General features: G+C 36.7%; 1 protein-coding gene across 1 annotated transcript in view; it reads left to right on the top strand.

The window, feature by feature from the left end:
* Nucleotides 1-444: 444 nt before the first annotated feature.
* The window catches only part of PRKAA2 (protein kinase, AMP-activated, alpha 2 catalytic subunit), a 59726-nt gene continuing 36846 nt past the window's right edge, over nucleotides 445-23324 (top strand). Inside the window, exon 1 of the mRNA XM_011941573.1 lies at nucleotides 445-613. Within this exon, the coding sequence (XP_011796963.1) occupies nucleotides 445-613 (169 nt within the window). The remainder of the gene's footprint in view (nucleotides 614-23324) is intronic.

Here is a 23324-nt window from a genome sequence, read left to right as displayed (position 1 = left end):
TCGCCTGGCACCGGCGCCTGGGTCGCGCAGGGTCCAGGGAAGAGGGCGGGGGTGTGGGCTGAAGACGGGCGTCCTGGGTTCCAGGTCCCGCGCCCATCCGCCTTTCCGGAGGTTGGAGCAAGGCACTTCTGTCTTCTCTGGACCTCAATGTCCTCCTCTGCAAAACCGGGAGACTGGACTCGATCCACGAGGCGCCTCCCAGGTCAGGACTGCTAAGGCATATTCTCCTGTAGGCTCAGGGCGGGGATCATCCACGCTGAGGACTGAGGCGCCGTTTCGTGCCGGGTGCCCTGTTAGGTGCTTTACATGGGATCTCATTGAATCCTACAGTGACTCTGTGAACATGTTGTCCTCACCCTAAAGGTGAGAAAACTAAGACCCCTAGAGATGGAATAACAAGCCCAAGGTCACACAGAAATGGGCAGTACCAGAGTGAAGTCTAAGATGTCCTCCAATTCTGGTCTTGCTGGGAGGTCCTTGCCATCCCCAGATTTCTTCATGTTCCAGGACTCTCGGTTGTTGGGGGTGACTGTTTGGGGGATGCTCCAGGGGCCAGAGGTTGTGAGTCTTTCTTCCTGGGGTGTTGTTAAACGCGGGAATGCAGCTGGATTGGGTCAGAGGTTAATTAGAACAGAGAGGTCTGAAGGTGGTTGTGTTTGTAAAATGGCTATGGGAAGACTTCTGGGGTAAGGGAGAGAAAAAGTTTCCTTGGTGTTTGGAGGACTGAGGTTGAGGAGGAGGTCAGGACTGCTAAGGCATATTCTGCTAAGGTCTGTCTTCATGGAGATAGGATCCCATGTCGGGTGTAGGAAAACAGGCTGCTTTTGAAATGTTGTACCTTATTAGAGTTAAGTTAACTAGTAAGAATAGTTAAGTATTGAGCTTTCATTTGTTTTCTTTTTTGTTAATTAGTCACATGGGATTTAATTAACCTGCCTTCTCTCCAGAATAGACACAGTTGTTTATTAAAAATACTTTGTTGCAAATCCAGAATTATAAGTGAAACATTGGCTTTTTTTTTTTTTCCTCTTTGCTGAAGAAATGCTGAGTAGGCAGTCTGGAAATTTTATTCTGAGGTCTCTATTTCCTTGTAAAATTCGTATTTTAACCCCAAGTCAAGGCTGTTGAATGAGTAGAAGAGACTCATTGTTCATTCCTGTGGTAAGAATCAGCTCCTATTTTCTTGCACGTATTTAATACCCATTCATTTGTTCAAAAAACTGAGCACCTGCAGCGTGGTAGGCACTGTTCTAGGCAATGAGGATACAGCAAGGAAAAAACAAATCTTTTCGTGGAGCTTTTTAGTAGGGGAAGGCAGACAGTAATCAGAATATATATGTAAAAGGTATATTTAATTTTATTGAGAAAAATGAAGCAGGGAAAGGAAGATGGTCTTGTGAGGTTGGCAGTTTTCAATAAAGTGGTCAGACAAGGTGGTATTTTTGCAAAGACCTAAAAAGTTTGTAAAATTCTTTGCTGTCCCGTGAGGGTTATGAAGTCCTGGGTTATTTTTGAAAGACCTTATAAGTAGAGTGGGTAGTTAGAATGTGTTTAAGATGAATACAGGACGATCCAGGGATTGTAAGGGATACAGTAAGCCTGTAATGTTACTTGTCATTTAGTATCATTACTAAGGACTATTGTGTTACAACATTATACAGTTGCTCAAGCAAACAGTGCCTTTGACATTTGGACATGTACACTCTCAAAGTTATATAACTTAACCCTATGTCCTTTCAAATTGTGTTAAAAGTTTTTGCTTGTCTTTTTAAGTTTGTATACTGTAATCTGAATGTAGAGTAGAATACCCATCAGATCAATCAGTCCATTGTCAAAGACAGCTTAAATCTCTTGTGTGTACTTTTGAATTGTTTCCAGGCACTGGCTTCTTAAAATATAAACAGAAAGAACTTTGATTTATGAGAAATCCTTTTCCTGGAGAACCTCTGTCCAATGAACAACCAGTTGAAGAAGTTTTCCTAACACTGTGTTAGATCCTCTGAAAAGTGATACTATGGTTTCTTGTCCAAGATTATGATCAGTACAATTGTTTAATAAAAATTATAGAAACTGCTACAATCTACAGTTACTCATATAATTCTTCAAGGGACAAGTGAAACAAGTCTTTTTTTTTTTTTTTTTTTTTTTTTTTTAACTGTGGCTCATGCCTGTAATCCCAGCAGTTTGGGAGGCTGAGGCAGATGGTTCAGCTGAGGTCAGGAATTTGAGACCAACCTGGCCAACATGGTGAAACCCCGTCTCTACTAAAAACACAAAAATTAGCTGAGTGTGGTGGCGGGCACCTGTAATCCCAGCTACTGAGGAGGCCGAGGCAGGAGAATCGCTTGAACCCGGGAGGCAGAGGTTGCAGTGAGCCGAGATTGCGTCACTGCACTCTAGCCTGGGTGACAGAGCAAGACTCGATTTCAAAAAAAAAAAAAAAAAAAGAAAAAAGAAAAAAAGAAAAGAAAACAGCTTTATTTAGGTATATTTTATATATGAGATTCATCCGTTCTAAGTGTACAGTTCAGTGATTTTTACTAATTTTGCCAAATGTTGCAGCCATTATTATAGATCAGTTTTAGGACATTTGAGGACACCACAGTAAGATTCCTTATACCCATCACAGTTAATCTCTTTCCTACCCTCAGTCCCAGGAAATCACTAATCTGTTTTCTGCCTGTATGAATTTGCTTTTTCTAGGCACTTCTTCATAAACGTGATCATTCAGTATGTCATCTTTTGTGTCTAGCTTCTTTAAAAATGCTTTTGAGATTCATGCATGATAGAGCATGTGTCATTAGTTTGTTCCTTTTTATAGTTGAATAATATTCCATTGTGTGGATATGCCACATTTTCTCTATATAAAACCAGTTGATGGTCATGGTTTCAAGTTTTGGGCTATTATAAATAACGGCACTACGAATATTCACATGTAAGATGTAAGTCTTTGTGTGGACATATGTTTTTACATAGCTTGGGTAGGTACCTAGAAGCAGAATTGCTGGGTCATATCATAGTTTTATGTTTTACTTTTTGAGAAACTGCCACACTTTTAAATGGTCACACCATTTTATAACAGTCCCATCAAAAATGTATGAAAGTTCCCTTTTCTGAGTATCTTTGCCAACATTTGTTATTGTCTCCCTGATTTATTACAGCCATTATAATGGGTGCAAAATAGTATCTCATTGAGGCATTAATTTTACATTTCCCTAAGGACTAATGATGTTGAACATTGTCTCATGTAATTACTAGTAATTTGTGTATTTTCATTGATGAAATGTCTGTTTATATCTCTTGTTCATTTTCTAATTGGGTTGCTTGTCATCCTATAAGTTGAGTTATGAGGATTCTTTGTAAATTGTGGATACAGATCCTTTAATGGATATATTTTGCAAATATTTTCTTCCAGTCTGTTGTGTCTTTTCATTTTCTTGTGTCTTTTGAAGTATAAAGTTTTGAATTTTCATGGGGTCCAATTTATTAGTTTTTAAAATTATTTTATGGACTATGCTCTTGATGTCATAGGCAAGAAATCTTTGCCTAGCCCAAGTCTCAAAGATTTTCTTTTATGTTTTCTCATTAATATTTTATTATTTTAGCCCTTATATTTAACTATGTGATCTATTTTGAGTTAATTCTTGTGTATGGTGTGAGATGAGGGTGTAAGACTAACTTTTTGCAAGTGGATAACCAATTGTCCCAGCAGTTTTTGTTGAAAGCAGGTGCATTTTTAATTGTTGTAGATTTTAGACATTGCAAAATGAATTTCTACTAAAAACGCTAATAGATGATTTAATTTTAAAAGATTGGCCAGGTGTGGTGGTCCATGCCTGTAATCCTAGCATGTTGGGAGACCGAGGCAGGAGGATCCCTTGAGCCCAGGAGTTCAAGATCAGCCTGGGTGCATAGGGAGACCCTGTCTTTGATTGATTGATAGATAGATAGACAGATAGATAGATAGATAGATAGATAGATAGATAGATAGATAGATAGATAAATGGTTATAAAAACATGAAAATGAAGAAGCAAGGAACATCTTATGTGCTTTCTCTCTTGACTTTTTTTCTTTTTCTTATTTATTTGTTTATGAATTAGTTTTTTTTAGGGACTGTGTTGGCCAGGCTGGTCTCGAACTTCTGGCTTTAAGCAATCTATCTGCCTCAGCCTCACAGTGTTGGGATTACAAGTGTGTCCTACCATGACCAACTTTGACTGTTATGCTAATTATATATTTAGAAATTTTAAGCCAGGCATGGTGGCTCATGCCTGTAATCGCAGCATTTTGGGAGGCTGAGGTGGGTGGATCACTTGAGGTCAGGAGTTTGAGACCAACCTGCCTAACATGGTGAAACCTCGTCTCTGCTAAAAATACAAAAATTAGCCTGCTGTGATGGTGTGCGCCTGTAATCCTAGCTACTTGAGAAGCTGAGGCAGGAGAATCACTTGCACCCGGGAGGCAGAAGTTGCAGTGGACCGAGATCGTGCCACTGCACTACAGCCTGGGTGACAGAGCGACACTCCATCTTAAAAAAATAAAAGAAGGAAATAAAGAAATTTTAACTTCAGTTGTTGATATATCAATTTATGGACCAAAGTTAGGTATAAAAAGCAAACATTGAAAATGGAATAGTTTTAATAGCAGTAGTTTTAATTTGTTTTTTAAAAGTATATGGAAATCTTTGTATTTGTTAATAAAGCCTTATTTAAAATGTTTAAAATTTTCTCCTTCATTAGTCTGTTGTATTATTAAATTGCTGGGGGACTGTTTTTGGAAACAGATTATATGGGCTGGCAGAGTTTAAAAGTAATGCTTTTTATCTATTAAAAATTTTTCTCTATATTGACTGTTTAGGTTCTCACTCTGGGTAGGGTAGAACTGTTAGAGAGCTCTTGTAATTAGACTTGTTCATCTCTTATTTAACTTCTCTAAAGGTGATAGAAATTCTAGAAGAATGGTCCTGTTGTTTGTGTTATATAAAGACTGGTTGAAGAAAAAAAATTATAATGCCAATTATTTATTTTAAAAGAAGCCTGCATTTTCAAGATGAGGAGTAGTATATATGTGGTTTATGATTTAAACAAATTTTTTTCAACATTTTACTCCAGAAATACATTTATCCATATGTGGTTTATGAAATAATTAGTCTTCATTGGAATTTTACACCAAGGGATACTTAGGTTCTTTCTTGTCAGCAAAGTCTCACCAAGAAGTTACCCTTTCTGTTTTTCAAGTAGTTACATGAGTGGCCTACAGACTGCTTTCAAGAAATTAAGTAAGTATTTTACTAATTCCCCACTTTTTGAGATAGCAGGAAGGATAAACCAAACCAAAACAAAACAAAACAAAAAAATGAAATTTTGAAATGTAAATATCAAGTCCTAAATGATAAATCAAATTTCACACAACTGTCCCATCAATTGACGGAACTAAAAGTTATCTCTGTGGTATTTTGGTCCTTTACTAGGATTTGTTTTTGACTTGTGTGCTAGTGTGGAAGCCCTGACCAATTTAAACTCCCTGGTCCTTGTTTTCCTCCCCTCCTAAAGGATAACACTGGAATAGCGAATCTGTGAGGTCCTTTACAATGCTATCATTAAACTGATTTTTAAAAGATTTAACTCCTCAAAATGGATGTATGTAATTATTCATCCTGGTTAATGAAAATTTGAATTCCTGAATCTGAAATGTAGATGTAATGTAGAACAGGGGAAAAGGAAACATATTTGCAACACTTCAGTGATAAAAGGTACAATTTGATTAAGTTGTTACTATATTCTAATAACCATACTATATACGCACTTGATATTTTTTATTCCCCAGAGTAATCCTCAAAGTTTGGTATTATCTCCATTTAACAAATGAAGAAATTGAGAAACAGATACTTTAAGTAACTTGTCCAGGGTTCCAGTGCTATTAACTGGTAGAGCTAGCAATCAAATTCAGGGTTCTCAGACTGCAAAGTCTCTGCTGTGTGGACGATAAAGTCAAAATGCCTAGTATGTTCTGAGTTTCAAACCTACAAGGATATAATTTTCTATGTCTGCTCATATTTATCAGAATTGAGAAAATAAGGTTTAAATGTCTTTTAGTCCATATTTAGAGATAAATAACGTTTTTGAAATGCCACGTATAGATGATTAAAATTTTCATTTTTATTTTTCCAACATTTAATTTGATGCCTCAATCTTTCTTATTATAAATGTGCCGAATTCTACCAGTTTTAACCCATGTTTCTTAGAAATGCTAGTGATTGTGTTTACTGATATAAAAGTAATCTTGACTAACGATTGCCAGTAACCTTTAGTAACCAGACTAAAGAAAACTTGTACAAATGATTTGATGTTCTAGAAGAAAACATTGGTATAAGAAGGTATTAGCTCTGGAATTTAATTCCATTTCTACTACTAGTTATCTGACCTTTGGGAAAAACTATTAGACGCTGAGCCTTTGTTTCCTCCTTCGTAATATGGCAATGATCATACTTGGCCTGCCTACTTTCTGGAATAGTTATGAAGATCAAATGAGTCAAGGTACATAAAATGGCTTTGGAAAAGATAAAATGCTATACAGATAGATGACACTGTTGTGGAGATGGTGAGATACATGGTAATTGTAGGTAAGTTCTGCACCCTGTGTTAGGAAGTACTTACTTTCCGTTGGAATGCCTTCAGTTCTCACACCAACATTGAGATAGAGCTGTAGTAATCTGCCCCTGTTTTGTGGTTGCCTAGGTTGAAGAAAGTTCTTAATGACTACTTCATCTATGCTTTATGATACTTATTAATGTTTATATTAAAAGCAATATCCTTTATGACTAAGTCATGTAATTTGTTTTATCCCAAATATGGAAGATGAATAAGAATGAAATGGAAGTAATAGTGAAATAAAAGTGAATGTACACACATTCACAGTAAATTGATTTTACTTTTGAAATTATTCAAATTCTAAACAAGTGTTAAATATTGGTTCCAAATAATGAAACTATGTTTCTTCTCAAATACTAGATTAGTGATTGAATTAAAATCAGTTGAATTATTCTCTCAAACAATTAGGTAAATGAATTATGTGCTATTCAGGTTTCTTTTGCTGATATATATATATATAATTTATATGATTTTTGAATTGTGTCCTTAATATCTGAATGGATTTCGTTCATTTGGTGTAATCAGTTGCTTGACTTTCAAAGGGTATTTTAAATAGGAAACAATGTTATAAAGGGTAGCTAGTTTCAGAGTATGTCCACAAAGGCAACATGATATAGTATATATACTCTCTGTAGTATGTTGGACTTAGAAGACCTGGGGTGGAACCTTTGTTTTGTCATAAACCAGCCATGTGGTCAAACTCAATCTAAAAAAGGGAATAATACCATATGTTCTCTTCTAGTGTTGTGAGAAGTACATGAGAAAATGTATGTAGATGAAAAAGCACTCAGAAGTACTTATGTACTTTTGTGTATGTAGACACCATTATGTACTTAAACCCACAATTAGCTGAACTATGAGAATAATCTGTGATCTGGTTCTGAGACCAGAAATTTATTGATGAGAGAGAGGGAAGAATTCACTACCTCCTGTCTTGTTTTACTCGGGTCTTCTTTCTGCAAATGAATATGTTCAGGAACCTCTAATTCTCCAGAAGCTGCTCACTTTTCACCCTCTCCTGTACATCACTTGGAAGACATATACACAAACAGATTATATATATTTTGTATACATATATATGTATGTATGTATTCCAGATCCCATGGTATCCATCATAGAAACTCTTGGAAGAAAGAGGCATAAGCTGGGAAGGGGGTAAGTGTGGGCAGCAGATGGCATTTAGTATGAATGGGTCATTTTAAAGTCATAGTCCACTTGTAGTAGAACCAAAATGAGGCTATACATATATTTTCAATACAGATAATACACTGAGCTAAAAATGCTTTTCTACCAAACTTTCTCTTAACATATCCATATAAATTAGAAAGAATTTTGTAGGTCGATCATACATTGAGGTAATTACCTCAGTTCGATGAACTGTCTCCCTTTTTCATGCTGACACAACCCTGCTTTATCTTGCTTCTTTTTATAAAAGCATCCCAAAATGTCCACTTACCTTGTGGTCCATGTTAGCTTTCTTGAAAGCATTTGGTACTGCTTTGTAATAATAATACCACCCCATTTATTCTTCTGAGATTCCTGTGGTTTCCTCAATGATAAGGAAAATATTTTGTAGAGGAAGTATTAATAATTTTTGAAGCCAGGCAGATAATTTAATTTGACCTAGCAGGAAGATCTAATCTCAAATCCTTTAAGAAATAATGAGTAAGTAGCTGGCATAGGACCCTTAAAACATTAAATATGTTATAAAAATGACAGCAAATCTACCTAGTGTATTCATCAGCTGCAAATATAAGAGAAATGTAAACCTTAAATCAGGCTTTTATTTTTATCTGTTATTGAAGTGATTGAAATGCATATGAAAAGCAATGTGTTTATTTTGAAATATGATTAACCTTTTTATTTTTAGTGTGGTGTTATTAAGGAAAGAATTTCAGGCAGTTATCTCTGCTAATAATAGAAGGCTTCTTCACCCCTTCAAGGGAACAGTATTCTTGCTTAAGTGGTGTCTTATGTTTGGCAGTGTTTGCCTCTGATAAATTTTATGTATTTCTTTGGGTGGTACCTTTGTTTTTAAAGTATTCATAATTCTCTTTTTAATCTGCCACTAGATCTTTTTAAACAACCTTTTATATGATTAAAGATAATTTATAAAATCTTACTATGTGTCTCTTATTCTGAATGTTAGTATATTATTAATATACTTCATTTTTTCAGAATCATTTTTCTTCAGATTATATATACTATTAAAACAAGAACAGTATGTTCTTATTCAACATCTCAGTTTCTAAATTATAAATGAATTATAAGGTAAGTTAAAACTGACTGTCGTAAAATAATAGATCTAAAATTTTAAAATATACCATACTTTTTTTTTCTAAATGCTTGTTTTACTTGGGCAATATGATAATTATAAGTTATTTTCATTTTATTTTTAAAAATTTACTGTTTTTCACTGTACATTATATATATTATATATATTTTTTTGGTAGAGGCAGGGTCTCACTATATTGTTCAGGGTAATCTCAAGCTCCTGTGCTCAAGTGATCCACCTACACTGGCCTCCCAGAATGCTGAGATTATAGACATGAGCTACCATGCTCAGCTCAGCTCTTTCTTTTCTTTTTTTTTAATGTGTTTGAGTGTAAGTTGGAACTATATGGTATTCCATAATTGATTTCAGTTTTTCCAGCCTTAATTAATGGAATAATACAATCAATATGTATTAAGTATTTGCTGTGTTTAGTCATACTGGATTTTAAGCAAAATATTTTTACCAGTGTTCATCTGTTCATGAGGGATCTTCTCCTATGACCCAGACGTCTCCCAATAGGTCCCATCTCCAACACCAGAGATTAAATTTCAGTGTGAGATTTGGATAGGACAAATATCCAGACTATGTGAAGTGACTAAAAGGCAGAAGAACTAAGCAGAGTTTGAGTCTTGGGAGACAACAGTTGGAGTTCACAGTTTATCAAGGGGAGTCTGATAAACAGTTGGGTTTTGGTTGCAACCCTCTGAAGACGGATATCCTGCTTAGAATAAGCTTAATCCCAGATGGATCTGCCTCTTATCTTTCTTCTCTGGGGTAAAATAAAACTGTCAGAGCATCCATAGATTTTCACACACAATGTTCAGCATTCCAAGAGGGTGAGGATAATAGAAACAGGTTTGTAGGAGCTGCAGAGAGTAAAGATATCGGACACAGAATTTGAAATAACTGATACTTTTGTTTAAAGTGGAGAATATTAGCAGAGGACTGGAATCTATAAAAAATAAAGGAAATTCTAGGACTGAAAAATACAATAATTGAATTATCCTTTAGATGATGAATAGCAGATTAGATTCCATTGAAGAGAGGATTCGTGAATTAGATGATGGGTCAGAAGAAAATATCCAGACTGAAGGACAGATAAAAGGATGGAAAGAAAGTATAAGACACATGTGAGAACACAGCAAAAAGTCTAATACATGTATTATTGGAACCCATATAGAAAAAGTTAATTGCAAGCCTCCATTTTTTTTTTTTTCTGTAAAATGATAACCCCAGATTTACCTTCTTTTAATATAGTTTCTCTGGACATAGACTAAGATAAATGTGATTTATCAGTTCTGTTGCCAAACAACAATATTTATTGTAAAAATGACCTGTGATTGGTTAACTGCATTTGGACTGGGAGGACTACAAATGGACATGTTATACTCCCAAGAGACTACATTATTCACCATTTCTGCCAGCATGAAACTTACAGGGAAACAGACCTCCATTTTCCTTTTAAGGTATCTCTTCACACTTAAGCACCTCCTAGTGGGAGGCTTAGAAGCTACAAGAATGAGCTTATTATATGAAGTATTTCTTGTTTGAGGCTTGTATATGCTGGAGTGTACTGTATCCACTCATATGGCCTTCACAACTTCATGTACCCCTGTGTGATGAGGAGGCATGGAAGTAGCAACTGAATATTTTAAGGACTTTTGATGAAGATGTTTTTGATTATGCCAGCCTGACATTCTGTGTTTCTGTCCTAAGTTCTCATAAAAAGCTAAGTAAAACTGATGTAACATTACCACCTTTTGTATCCTGGGGTATGAATGTCATCTTGAATTCAAGACCACTGATGGTCATACACAGTAGGTAATATACGATTCCAGAAGAAGAGGACAAAGTGAATGGGGCAGAGGCAGCATTTGAGGAGATAATGGCAGAAAGTATTCTAAAACTGATAAAATGCCTCAAGCCACAGATTCAGAAGTTCCAAGCAGAATAAATATGAGAAAACCATTCTAGAGATATCATTGTGCAACTAACTGGCCTAAACCAATTCCCTTTTCTTGAGTTTCCCTTATGCTGGTGTAGACTGTATGTGTCCTTGCAGAAATGGGGGGAAAAATGTTGAGAATATCTTAAAAGCAGCCAGAGGGGGAAAAAAGTGTATTATCTTCAAAGGGACAATAATAAGTTGACTTCTCAACTAAAACAATGTAAACAAGGGAAAAATGGAATGGAATTTTTTTTTACCCTCAAAGAAGTAAAAGAAACAAACTGCCAGCCTATAATTTTGTGCCCAGCAAAAATGTTCTTCAAAAATAAAGGCAAGCTGGGCGCAGTGGCTCATGCCTGTAATCCCAGCACTTTGGGAGGCCAAGGCGGGGATCACCTGAGGTCAGGAGTTTGAGACCAGCCTGGCCAACATGGTGAAACACCGTCTCTACTAAAAATACAAAAATTGGCCAGGTTTGGTGGCACACATCTGTAATCCCAGCTGCTCAGGAGGCTGAGGCAGGAGAATTGCTTGAACCCAGGAGGCGGAGGTTGCAGTGAGCTGAGATCGCACCACTGCACTCCAGCCTGGGTGACAGAGCGAGACTCTGTCTCAAAATAAACAAACAAACAAACAAACAAACAAACAAACTCCAGCCTGGGTGACAGAGTGAGACTCTGTCTCAAAACGAATGAATGAATGAATGAAGGCAAAATGCATTTTTATGCAAGCATAAATTGAGACAGTTTGTCAACAGAAGACATATAGTAAAGGGAACACCAAAGGGAATTCTTCAGGATGACAGAAAGTGATCCCAGGTGGAAGGAAGAAATGCGAAAAGAAATGAAGAGCGTTGGAAAGTCTAAGTATGTGGGTGATTAAATAGATACTATACAAAATAATATCTTGCAAGATTAAATATATATGTAGGAATGAAATGGAAGAACAGAAAAGGTATGAGAAAAAGTAGAGTTATAGGGTTCTAAAGTCCTTTGTTTGGGAAATGTAAAAACGCAAATTTTTATTAGACTGAAGTAAGTTAAGGATACATGTTGTTAAGATCTGGGGTAGCCATTAAAATGAAACCTGACGGCTCTAGAGAAAAAAACACAGGTCATGTTTCTTGTTTTGTTTTGGAGAGAATTCTAAATCATTCCACAACTCTACTTTAAAAAGAAATTTTATGGACTGTAAAATTATGTAGTCAACAAGAAAACATTCAGGAGTGGTTAATGAGAATGGAAGGGGAATTGTTTGAAGACAGGAAAATAAAGGAGGATGAATAAGAAGGAGATGAAACATGTGGAATAAGAGCGACAAAAAGAAAATAGACGCATAAGGACCAGAGTTGGAAAGACGTAAGAGAGGGCATGGATAAGTGTTCCTGGCAGAGTCTACTGAATGCTAATACATTCTCCAACAGTGTTAAAGAATTTACACTGGTAAACGTTTTTTTTTTTCCTTTTCCCTTTTTTTTTTTTTGGAGTCTGGGTCTCACTTTGTCAGCCAGGCTGGAGTATAGTGGTACAATCATAGCTCACTGTAATCTCGAATTCCTGGGCTCAAGTGATCCTCCGTGATCTTTTTTTTTTTTTTTTTTTTTTGGAGACTGCAACCTCTGCCTCCCGGGCTCAAGCAATTCTTGTACTTCAGCCTCCGCAGTAGCTGGGACTCCAGGTATGCTCCATCACACCACTCCTGCCTCCTCCTCCTGTGTAGCTGGGACTACAGGTGAGTGCCACCGTGCCCGGCTAATTTTTAATTTTTTTAAAAAATTTTTTCTTTTTGTAGAGACGGGGTCTTCCTGTGTTGTCAAGGCTGGTCTCAATCTCTTGGCTTCAAGCGATCCTCTTGCCTAGCCCTCCTAAAGTGCTTGGATTACAGGCATGTAATCCTGTAATCAGCTTGACTGTAAACTGTTTCCTTGACTCTATTTTTTAATCTTAAATGATTACGTAAAAATAAAGTTGATTTTCCTGTGAAATCATAGATTAACTTAAATTTTAAAGAAGTATTTTATTGGCTGGGAGTGGTGGCTCATGCCTGTAATCCCAGCACTTTGGGAGGCTGAGGCAGGTGAATCACATGAGAGGCCAGGCATTCAAAACCAGCCTGGCCAAGATGGCAAAACCCTGTCTCTACTAAAAATACAAAAAATGAGCTGAGCGTGGTGGTACATGTCTGTAGTCCCAGTTACTCAGGAGGCTGAGGCAGGAGAATCGCTTGAATCTGGGAAGAAGAGGTTTCAGTGAGCTGAGATCATGCTACTGCACTCTAGCCTGGGTGACAGAACGAGACTCTGTCTCAAAAAAAAAAAGGTATTAAATATTTTATTTATTTTTCTTTCTGTTGCTGCTGCACAAATTCAAGTTTTAAAGAAATATTTTAAAGTTACGATCTAAAGCCAGTATAAACACTTATTTTAAAAATGAAGCAGAGGTGTCATATCTCACTCCTATAATCCCAACACTTTGGGAGGCTGAGGTGGGTGGATTCCTTGAACCAGCCTGGGCAACATGGTGAAACCATGTCTCAAGAAGAAACACAAAAATTAGCCAGGCCTGGTGGCACGTGCCTGTGGTCCCAGCGACTTGGGGAACTGAGGCGAGAGGATCGCTTAGGCCTGGGAGGTTGAGGCTGCAGTGAGCTGTGAGCATCCTACTGCATTCCAGCTTGTGTGACAAAGAGAGACCCTGTCTCTAAACAAATAAATAAAGTAGAATACAGCATATCATGTAATTAAAGAAGTTAGGTATAGAGCAAGTCTTTACTAAAAAAAATCATTTCTGTAGGTCTTTCCTGATCTGTTTAAAATAGCCCATTTTCCTGTCACCTTGTCACTCTGCTTTCTTCATGTATCATCATTACATCACTATGTTTCTTCTATTAGAAAATTTCCTTATTTTTTGTCTTCTAGCACACCAAGCACAACTATAATGTTATATATTTGTTTATTGTTTGTGTTCTCCACCAGAAGGCAAGTTTCATTTATTTTCACAATTCAAGGCAATGCCTAGTACACATCAGACACTCAGAACATATTTGTTGAATGAATGAATGAGCAAATGAATGTGGAGACTAATGGGGTAAGAATAATTAGGAGAAAAAAAGTCTTCAAGGATGTACAAGTTCATTCTCAATAAAATTTAAGTTCATTTTACATATTTTGTTAGGGGATTTAGAGACTCTTAAGACTTTCAGTTCATGTGTTATTTTCTTGATTTTCCAGCACCTCTTGATGAATAACCTTAGTATATCTGATCCATACAAAGGCCACAGCCCTACCCCAGCCTTACTCTCTAACTGAACACAGCAATTCTCCATACTTGATTGTTTTCATGCATTGTCCCTCCCTCCTTAGCCTATCACTGGTAGACTCTATTCCTTCACTGTGACCTCATTTCTCAAATCTAATGCTAGAGATAATGCTTATCCTCTTAAGCATGCAAGTGAGCACTCTTGATACGCTGTAATCAAGGAAACCTGATTATTGAAGGGTAAAATTGTGTGAATTTTGAGCTTGGGCATTAGAGGCAGACACACCATCCTGTCACTCACTGATTTCTAATTTCCAGTTTGCTCACTTGTAAATAGGGCATAATAATATTTACCTTGTAGGAGTTTTGGGAATTAAATATGTATATAAAGTGCTATTTAATAAATATGGTATTTATTTAATAAGTTGGAGATAAAGGAAGTCTCTTGCTTCCTTGTCAGAACCATCCTTTAGAGAACTTTAAAGGATTTTCAGGGAAAGGAAATTTGGAGAAGAGCAATGAAATTGTTTTGTTTCGCCATGGGCAAAGAAGAAAGGAGCACTGTGTTGTTTTGGCAGGAGTCTGGGGATGGTAGGGGTCAGGACATATGTGCATTATATAACGCTGCTGATCACCAGAGTTATGGCTCTTGACACGAATGAGTAAAGGTTGCTGACCACCCCATGAGGCCCAACTGGCTGATACATGTGTGATCTCTTGGCTCGTCACAGCTTAGGTATATAGTATCCTCCAAATGTTCTTAACTTTTTTATTGTACTCCATATACAAAAGTGTACTGGCATCTTTTACATAAATCCTCAATAAATTTTCACAAACTGAACACACCCATGTACCATGAGTTAGATAAAGACATGGAAAATGACCAGTATCCTAGAAGTCCCCTTGTGTCCCATATCCCCTTGTTTCCATCCTCCACCCCGCCAGTGGGAACTACTATCCATGAATAGTTTCACCTGTTTTTGAACTTTATAGAGACAGAATTCTACTGTATCTGGCTTCTTTACATGTGATTATCTTTATGAGATCTATCCATGTCATTGCATGTAGTTGTAATTCATTCTCATTGCTATATAGTATTACATTAAGACGATATTATTATCTGTCCATTCTATTACTAGTGGAAATTTGGTAGTTTTTACATCTTGTTTGTTATGATTAATGCTATTTTACACATTCCTATACATATCTTTTTTCCATTTTTATTATTTTAGAAAAATGTCAATTCAAAACCATATATGTAAATATTATTTTAGAAATTTTTTTTCTACTCTCACATTTCAGATTCTTGTCATTACTAGGAGTATTTTTTCAGTTATTTGCCATGGCTTTCTAGAATACCATATTTATTGTTATTTAAGTTGTTTGAGATCCAGTACTTTTGAATCCATGTACAAGACTGTAACAGGTACCTGCTAATGTAATGTTAACAACCACAGGTTTTTTTTTCACTTGTCTTTTTGAGTTATAAGCTTCACTATGGTGTAACTACTTAGTATACTAATTTTTAAAGTAATCTTTAAGGGACTTTAAAATGATATTCTACATTTGTAAGTGTGAAATCATTCTTCAGGGATGATTATCATATTACCATATCCTTGGTAAGTATCTTTTTTATTGTTACTGATTCCATCTAAAGCTTTCTCCCATGTGGTAAAGATTGATACATTTGTTAGGCAAGCTTGTCTTACATATAGTCATTTGTTATTCAAAATAATTTAGAAAGTGTCTTCTTAAGATGAAAGATTTATGAGAACTTGAATTTAGGAAGAATCTCTTTTTTTCTGCAGTTTAGCTTTTGATTAAAAAAAGGAGCATCAAATTATATTTGGGACTATATATCTTTGAGAAAAAGATATGACAGCACTTCAAAAAATTTGTGGAAAAATGGAATTAAAAGATAAAAATGAAAAATGGAATTAAAAGATAAAAATAGAAACAGTTTGAATTTTTAATTTTAATTTTAAATTTTTCAATAGAGATGATTTCTTAGAAAAATTAAATACAGATGAGGTCTCACTGTGTTGCCCAAGCTGGTCTTAAACTCCTGAGCTCATGTGATCCTCCTGCCTTGGCCTCCCAAAATGCTAGGATTGATTGCCAGCATGTGCCACCATGCCTGGACAACTTTATTTTTTAGCATAAATGCCATCAAGGTCAAGATACTTTTGTAAGCAATTATAGCAGCCATTGAATCCATTCCTAAAGAATTTACGGTCCTGAGATTTCAACCATGTCAGTGCAGTCTTTTTTACATGAATAACTTAAAAGAAAACAGGGCCGGGCGCGGTGGCTCACGCCTGCAATCCCAGCACTTTGGGAGGCCGAGGCGGGCAGATCACGACGTCAGGAGATAGAGACCATCCTGGCTAACATGGTGAAACCCTGTCTCTACTATAAATACAAAAAATTAGCCGGGTGTGATGGTGGGCGCCTGTAGTCCCAGCTACTTGGGAGGCTGAAGCAGGAGGATGGCGTGACCCTGGGAGGCAGAGCTTGCAGTGAGCCGAGATCATGCCACTGCACTCCAGCCTGGGTGACAGAGCCAGACTTCAACTCAAAAAAAAAAGAAAAAGAAAATGAGTTTGTTTTAAAGGTATATATATATATATACACATATATATACACACACATACATATACACACATACATATATATACATATATTACATATACACACACACACACACACACATATATATATATATATATATATGGAAACAAAAAAAAAAAAGTCAGAAGGAGCCAAGTCAGAACTGTAAGGTGGATGCCTAATGATTTTCCTTGAAAATTCATGCAAATTGCCCTTGTTTGATGAGAGGAATGAGCAGGAGCATTGTCATGGTGGAGAAGGACTCTTTGATAAAGCTTTCCTGGGAGTTTTTCTGCTAAAGTTTTGGCTAACTTTCCCAAAACACTCCCATAATCAGATGATGTTGTTCCTTGGCCATCCAGAGAGTCAATAAACAAAATGCCAGAAGATCCCAAAAAACTGTTGCCATGAACTTTACTCTGTTTTTTGTTTGTTTGTTAGTTGTTTTTTAAGAGACAAGGTCTTTGTGTCACCGAGGCTGGAATGCAGTGATGCAATCATAGCTCACTGAAGCCTGGAACTCAAGTGATCCTCCTGTCTCAGCCTTCTGAGTAGCTGAGACTGTAGGCCTGTGCCACCACACTTGGCTAATTTTAAACAATAGTTTTGAAGAGACAGGGTCTTACTGTGTTGCCAGGCTGGTCTTGTCCTTCTGGACTCAAGCGATCCTCTTGTCCTGGCCTCCCAAAGTGTTGGGATTTACAGGTGTGAGCCACTGCACCTAGCCCACCTTTGCTCTTCACCAGTCCACTGTGCTTTAACTGGACCACTTCCACCTCTTGGTAGCTATTGTCTGGACTGTGCCTTGTCTTCAGGATCATATTGGAAAAGCCATGTTTCATCTCCTGTTACAACTCTTCGAAGAAATGCTTCAGGATATTGATGCCACCTATTTAAAATTTCCATTGAGAGCTCTGCTCTTGTCTGCAGCTGATCTGAGTGCAACAGTTTTGACACCCTTTGAGTGGAACATTTACTCAACGGTAATTTTTTAGCCAGAGTTGTGTCAAACTGAATCGATTAAGATGTCTATGATATTGGCTATCATTTCTGCTGGTCCTTTCCAATTAAGGCATGAACAAGATTAATTTTTTTTTTTTTCCTACAAATCAATGAGGGTGGTCTGCTGCTATGGGCTTCATCTTCAAAATCATCTTGTCAGCCAGGCATGGTGGCTCACCTCTGTAATCCCAGCACTTTTAAGAGGCGGAGGCAGGAAGATTGCTTGAGCCCAGGAGTTTGAGACCAGCCTTGGCAACATAGCAAGACCCTATCTCTACAAAAAATTAAAAATTAGCTGAGCATAATGGTGCACGCCTGTAGTTACAGTTTCTCTGGAGGCTGAAGTGGGAGAACCACCTGACACAGAATGTCAGGGTTGCAGAGAGCAGTGATTGCATCACTGCCTTCCAGCCTGGGCAACAGAGTGAGACCCTGCCTTAACACAAAACAAAAAACTCTCCTTGTCCCTTCTTAAAACAAATTACCCATTTGTAAACTGCTGATTTCTTTGAGTCATTGTTCCCATAAACTTTTCATAAGGTCTCAGTGATTTCATCATACTTCCATTAAAGCTTTGATAGAAATTTGATGTTTGTTTTTGCTTTAACATTAGCAGAATTCATGTTGCTTTAATAGGGACTCTTTTCAAACTGATGTCTTATCCTTCTTAGTGCCTCAAACTGGATCCTGTTCAGACATGTAATTGTTTATTTTGGTGCAAAAGTTTTTTGATATCCATACATAGTTTTTTTCATAATATGCATTTCCATGAATTTTTTGAATTTTTAAAAATATTTTTCTTTTTAGTTCAAATGTTGTTTCTGGTCTAATATTTACTTGTTTATATTTAATAAATTATTTTTAACTTAAAATATTTTTATCTTTTTTTACATGCATCTTTGTGTGTGCAGTTTCTGGTGTATTTTTAACAGTAGCAATAGGACTGTTCAGGACTCTTAGGAAATGCAAAGAGAGCAAACTTTTTACCTTTGAGAACTGCTTTGGAGATAGCAAGATATAGCTTTGAATCACAGCTCCAGAATTGACTGCTTATGTGCATTTTGGTTAGTTTCTTAAACTCTGTGAGCCTAGGTTTTCTCTTCTACAAGAACTCTTGTAGAGTTTAAATTAAAAAAAATATAAAGTGCTTAATGCATATATATACATACAAATGCATGTGTGCATATGTATGTGTGTATACACACACACACACACACACAGCTTGCTAAGTATGAGGCACGCGTTACCATTATTACTATCTGCCTTTCAGAATTACCTATTTTCTGTTGATATCATAACTACTTTTCCTCAGTTGCTTTATCTTTTAGGCCCCAGAATTGTCTAGTCTTCCCTGCCTTGGATACCCACTCTAGCTAGTTTCTTTCTTTTTTTTTTTTTTTTTTTTTTTGAGACAGAGTCTTGCTCTGTCCTCCAGGCTGGAGTACAGTGGCACAATCTTGGCTCACTGCAACCTCCACCTCCCAGGTTCAGACGATTCTCCTGCCTCAGCCTCCTAAGTAGCTGGGATTACAGGCACCCACCACCACACCCAGCTAGTTTTGTATTTTTAGTAGAGACAGGGTTTCACCATGTTTGCCATGCTGGTCTCAAACTCCAGACCTCAAGTGATCCACCCACCTCGGCCTCCCAAAGTGTTGGAATTACAGGCGTGAGCCACTGCACCCGGCCTAACTAGTTCCTTTCTAAAGTACAACGTACGAGTACTTTTCTTTCCATTTCTTAGATCTTTGCTACCTAAAGTTTAAGTGCATAGATTAGCAGCATTGAAAACTTCTTATAAATACCTCAAAGCACTTGAGCACTTTTAATTTATGCATTTCCATTGGTTATTATACTTGGGAGTGGAATCACTGAGTCATAGAGTATATACATGTTCAGTTTTAGTAGTTATTATGAATTTTGCATCAATTTATTGTTTTCCCAAGTGTTTACACTAATTTACATTCCCTCCAGCAACACATAAAAGTTCCAGTTGCTCTATATCTTGACTAATACATGGCATTGTCTGTCTTTTTTATTGTGCTGTTCTGGTGGGTATATTATGGTATTGTATTGCATTATGGTCTTACTTTACTTTTCTCTGATGACCCATGATATTGAGCACCTTTTTGTGTTTATTGACCATCTAGATCTCCTCCTTTCTAAATCTGTTTTCCTGTGAGACATATACCTTCTTTTGTAATGCTAGACCTTGAGTAAATTGTAGTTCTGGTGCTGATGGTTATTATTTTTTCTTTTGATTCTTTTCCATATTTAGAAGCTTCTGGAATGAAGTACTACATAGAATTCCTTAGGACTTGGAATATATAGATAATAACTCTCTTTTGATAGGTATTTGTTGGTTTGCTCAGATATGAGAGTGATTAGCACACCGAACTTACTTACGCCTCATATTCTAAAGCAGCAATACTAGTAGATATGAAGCCTATATCGTATATTCATGCATCCCAAATATTAGAGTTAATCATGCATTTTTTTTCCAAACAGTAAATAAGTAGTTACTGAGTGTTAGTTATGTGTTAGGTACTGTGCCAGATGCCAAGTATCAATGATAAATGAGACACAGACCCTGTTTGAAGGAGCTGGCCACTGTAAAGGAGATCAGTAACAACAGCAGCAAAGTAGGTAATTACAGCACTTGATGTTAAGAGCTGCCAGGAAGAGGAGCTGTGGGATTACACTAGAACATCACTTAATCAGACTGTCGAGTTGGTGGAATGAGTTGGGGAATGGGGTGCTAGTTAGGGAATGCTTACTGAAGATGGTACTTTAGCTGAATTTTGAAAGACAAATGAGACATAGATGTGATGCATTGGAGATTTGGTGAATGGGAATTTAAATGGTTCACATATTTAATGGCATTTATTCCACTGAATACAATTCAACTGAAATTTGCTAAATGCTTATCATAAACTGGGCATGTGTTGGCTCTGAAAATGAGAGAAAGCACAGTCTTTATGGGAAGTTCCAAATAGTTCTAAATGACTGAAGTATAAGGTTTGAGGTGAGGGAATGGTGAATGATGATACAGGAAAGACAGGCAGAGACATATATATGTATTACATAAATGCTATGTGTATACCTATAACACTATATGAAGTCCTTTAATAGTCAACCATTCTGATTACCTTCTTACTCCAATTTTTCCGATTAGGTGCATAACATGGTATGAGTGTAGAATGAGTTTCAGTTTCCCAGTATCAGTGGAGCCTTCATTCTGTGTGGTACCATAATTTGTCCTGACTCCCAGAGCTTCTGTCGAAAACCATCGCAGAAAAATTATTGAATCTTCCCCTTGCTTTTCATTTCAGTCAGCTTGCCTTACCTGTAATTAGAGGGTATACAGAAGACTAATCTTTCTTACTACTAAAGTATTTCATAACGTATGGACACTTTGGTCAAAAGTAATTAGTGGAAAGAAGTGTTTCTAATTCTGGGGTCTACAGAAAATAAGGTAGTGGAGCTGACTGAGGACTGATACACAGCCCTTCCATCAGAGCCAAAACTTATCTATGCTCATTCCTCATTTCATTCATTCTTGCTCCCAACTGTTTTCCCCCCACTTCTCAAACTCAGGGTCAATTTAAAGGTCTGGCCCTCAGACTGTTTAGGGTCATGAGGGGAACATTGTAACTGGTAGCCAAAAATGCCACTCTAACTGGAAAGCTATGTCTCTAGCATCTAAACTTGGAATTCTAAGTGTCATTTCTCCCAAACCCAAATTATTATTACATATGGTGTGTATTAATAAATTCTATAATACTTTTAATATGATAGCTTTATTTTAGACATGATGAGTTAAATCTTTCGTTGCATAACCGTAGATTGCATTATAGTATAATCATTAAGAATATAGGCTTTAGAATCAGATAGATCTGGATTTAAATACTGATTCTGTCCAATACTAGTCAGTTTAAATTTCTCTTAGTTTCCACATCTACAAAATTTCCTCATAGAGTCATTAAAAGCTTAAAATGAAACAATGTATATAAAATGTTAAACATATAAATATACATACAGATACACACCTGCTAGGTATTCCTCACAGATTTGTGAGAAAGAATAATTAACTGTCACTAAATAACCCCTGCTGCAAATCTGGATTATAAATTGCCTGCTGTAGACACCCTGAAGGATGATGTCCATTTCTTAGTAGTCTCTCTTGTGCCTTCACTTGGAGACCCTCCTGAAGGATTTAGTGCACATTTTTTTTTAGTCTAAATTTTAAGTCAGACCACCTCAAATATGTCCCAAAAATTCTAAGAAACTTTTGCAACTATGGCAATACAATGGTAGGCTTGATTTTATTTATTTAGATAAAATACAATGATAGACTTGATTTTACTTATTATATAGGCTAATAACTTCCTGGAGCACTATGATTGCCATGATTCCAAAGAGAAAAAAAACTTTTCAAGCACCAAAAAAGTAGCTTAAAAACAAATTTTGTACACCAGTCGGGGACTCTTTAGGGTGTAAGAAATACCACCTTCAGCACCTTGTCCGGTGGAGCATGTGAAATTAAGTACTTAGATTCTTTTTGTGGACTGAAGCTTCATTTTCTTTGGATTAGTTCAAATTATTATGCAGTATTTCCATAGCCTTTACATTTTGGCAACTCTTTTCTTTGTTTGATCCTAGCAGAAAAATGGATTATAATTTAGGCCCAAAATAATTATCTTTTAATTGTTCCTTTTGTTTTACTAGATATGATAATATCCTAAACTATATAATATATTAAAATAGAATGAGGATGTATTTGATATGAATTACTATGGGATGATGTACAGACACAGAAGTGTTCCAAACTATGCCTTATGAAACTATAGTGTCTTGCCTGTGGTAAAAAATGCTGGACTTCATATGGGAGTGATATTGGAAATTTGAAAGCTTGTAATCTTTGTGTAAAACAAGTGTGTATTTATACCTGCATAACACAGCTGTGTGAAGTTCTGTGTCTTGTATGTAAAGAAAAATGTGTCAAAACTGGAAAGCATCCAGAAAGTGGCAACCAAAATCATCAAGAGGCAGGAGTGGCTTAAAAGCTTTATGCCCTTCAATGGGGAATGATCCTTAGGGGTATCATTAGAAAAGTCTTAGAGTGGGAAGGGGAATTAGCCTTGATCTACTTCAATGTGTTACTTAATGCAGGAATTTATCTTATGATAATCCTGATAAATGGCTGAGCTTCCTCTGTTTGAATACTGGATAATGCATTAAGAGTGCTGATTTTGGCTAGGCTCACGCCTGTAATGCCAGCACTTTGGGAGGCCAAGGAAGGCAGATCACCTGAGGTCAGGAGTTCCAGACAAGCCTGGCCAACATGGTGAAACCCTGTCTCTACGAAAAATACAAAAAGTAGCCAGGTGTGGTGATACGCGCCTGTAATTCCAGCTACTCGGGAGGCTGAGGCAGGAGAATCACTTGAACCCAGGAGGCAGAGGTTGTAGTGAACTGAGATTGTACCACTGCACTCCAGCCTGGGTGACAGAGCCAGACTTCAACTCAAAAAAAAAAGAAAAAGAAAATGAGTTTGTTTTAAAGGTATATATATATATAT

This window comes from Colobus angolensis, unplaced genomic scaffold (assembly GCF_000951035.1).
Source record: "Colobus angolensis palliatus isolate OR3802 unplaced genomic scaffold, Cang.pa_1.0 Scaffold102, whole genome shotgun sequence".
NCBI lineage: Eukaryota > Metazoa > Chordata > Mammalia > Primates > Cercopithecidae > Colobus > Colobus angolensis.
This window is presented reverse-complemented; position numbering and strand designations above follow the sequence as displayed.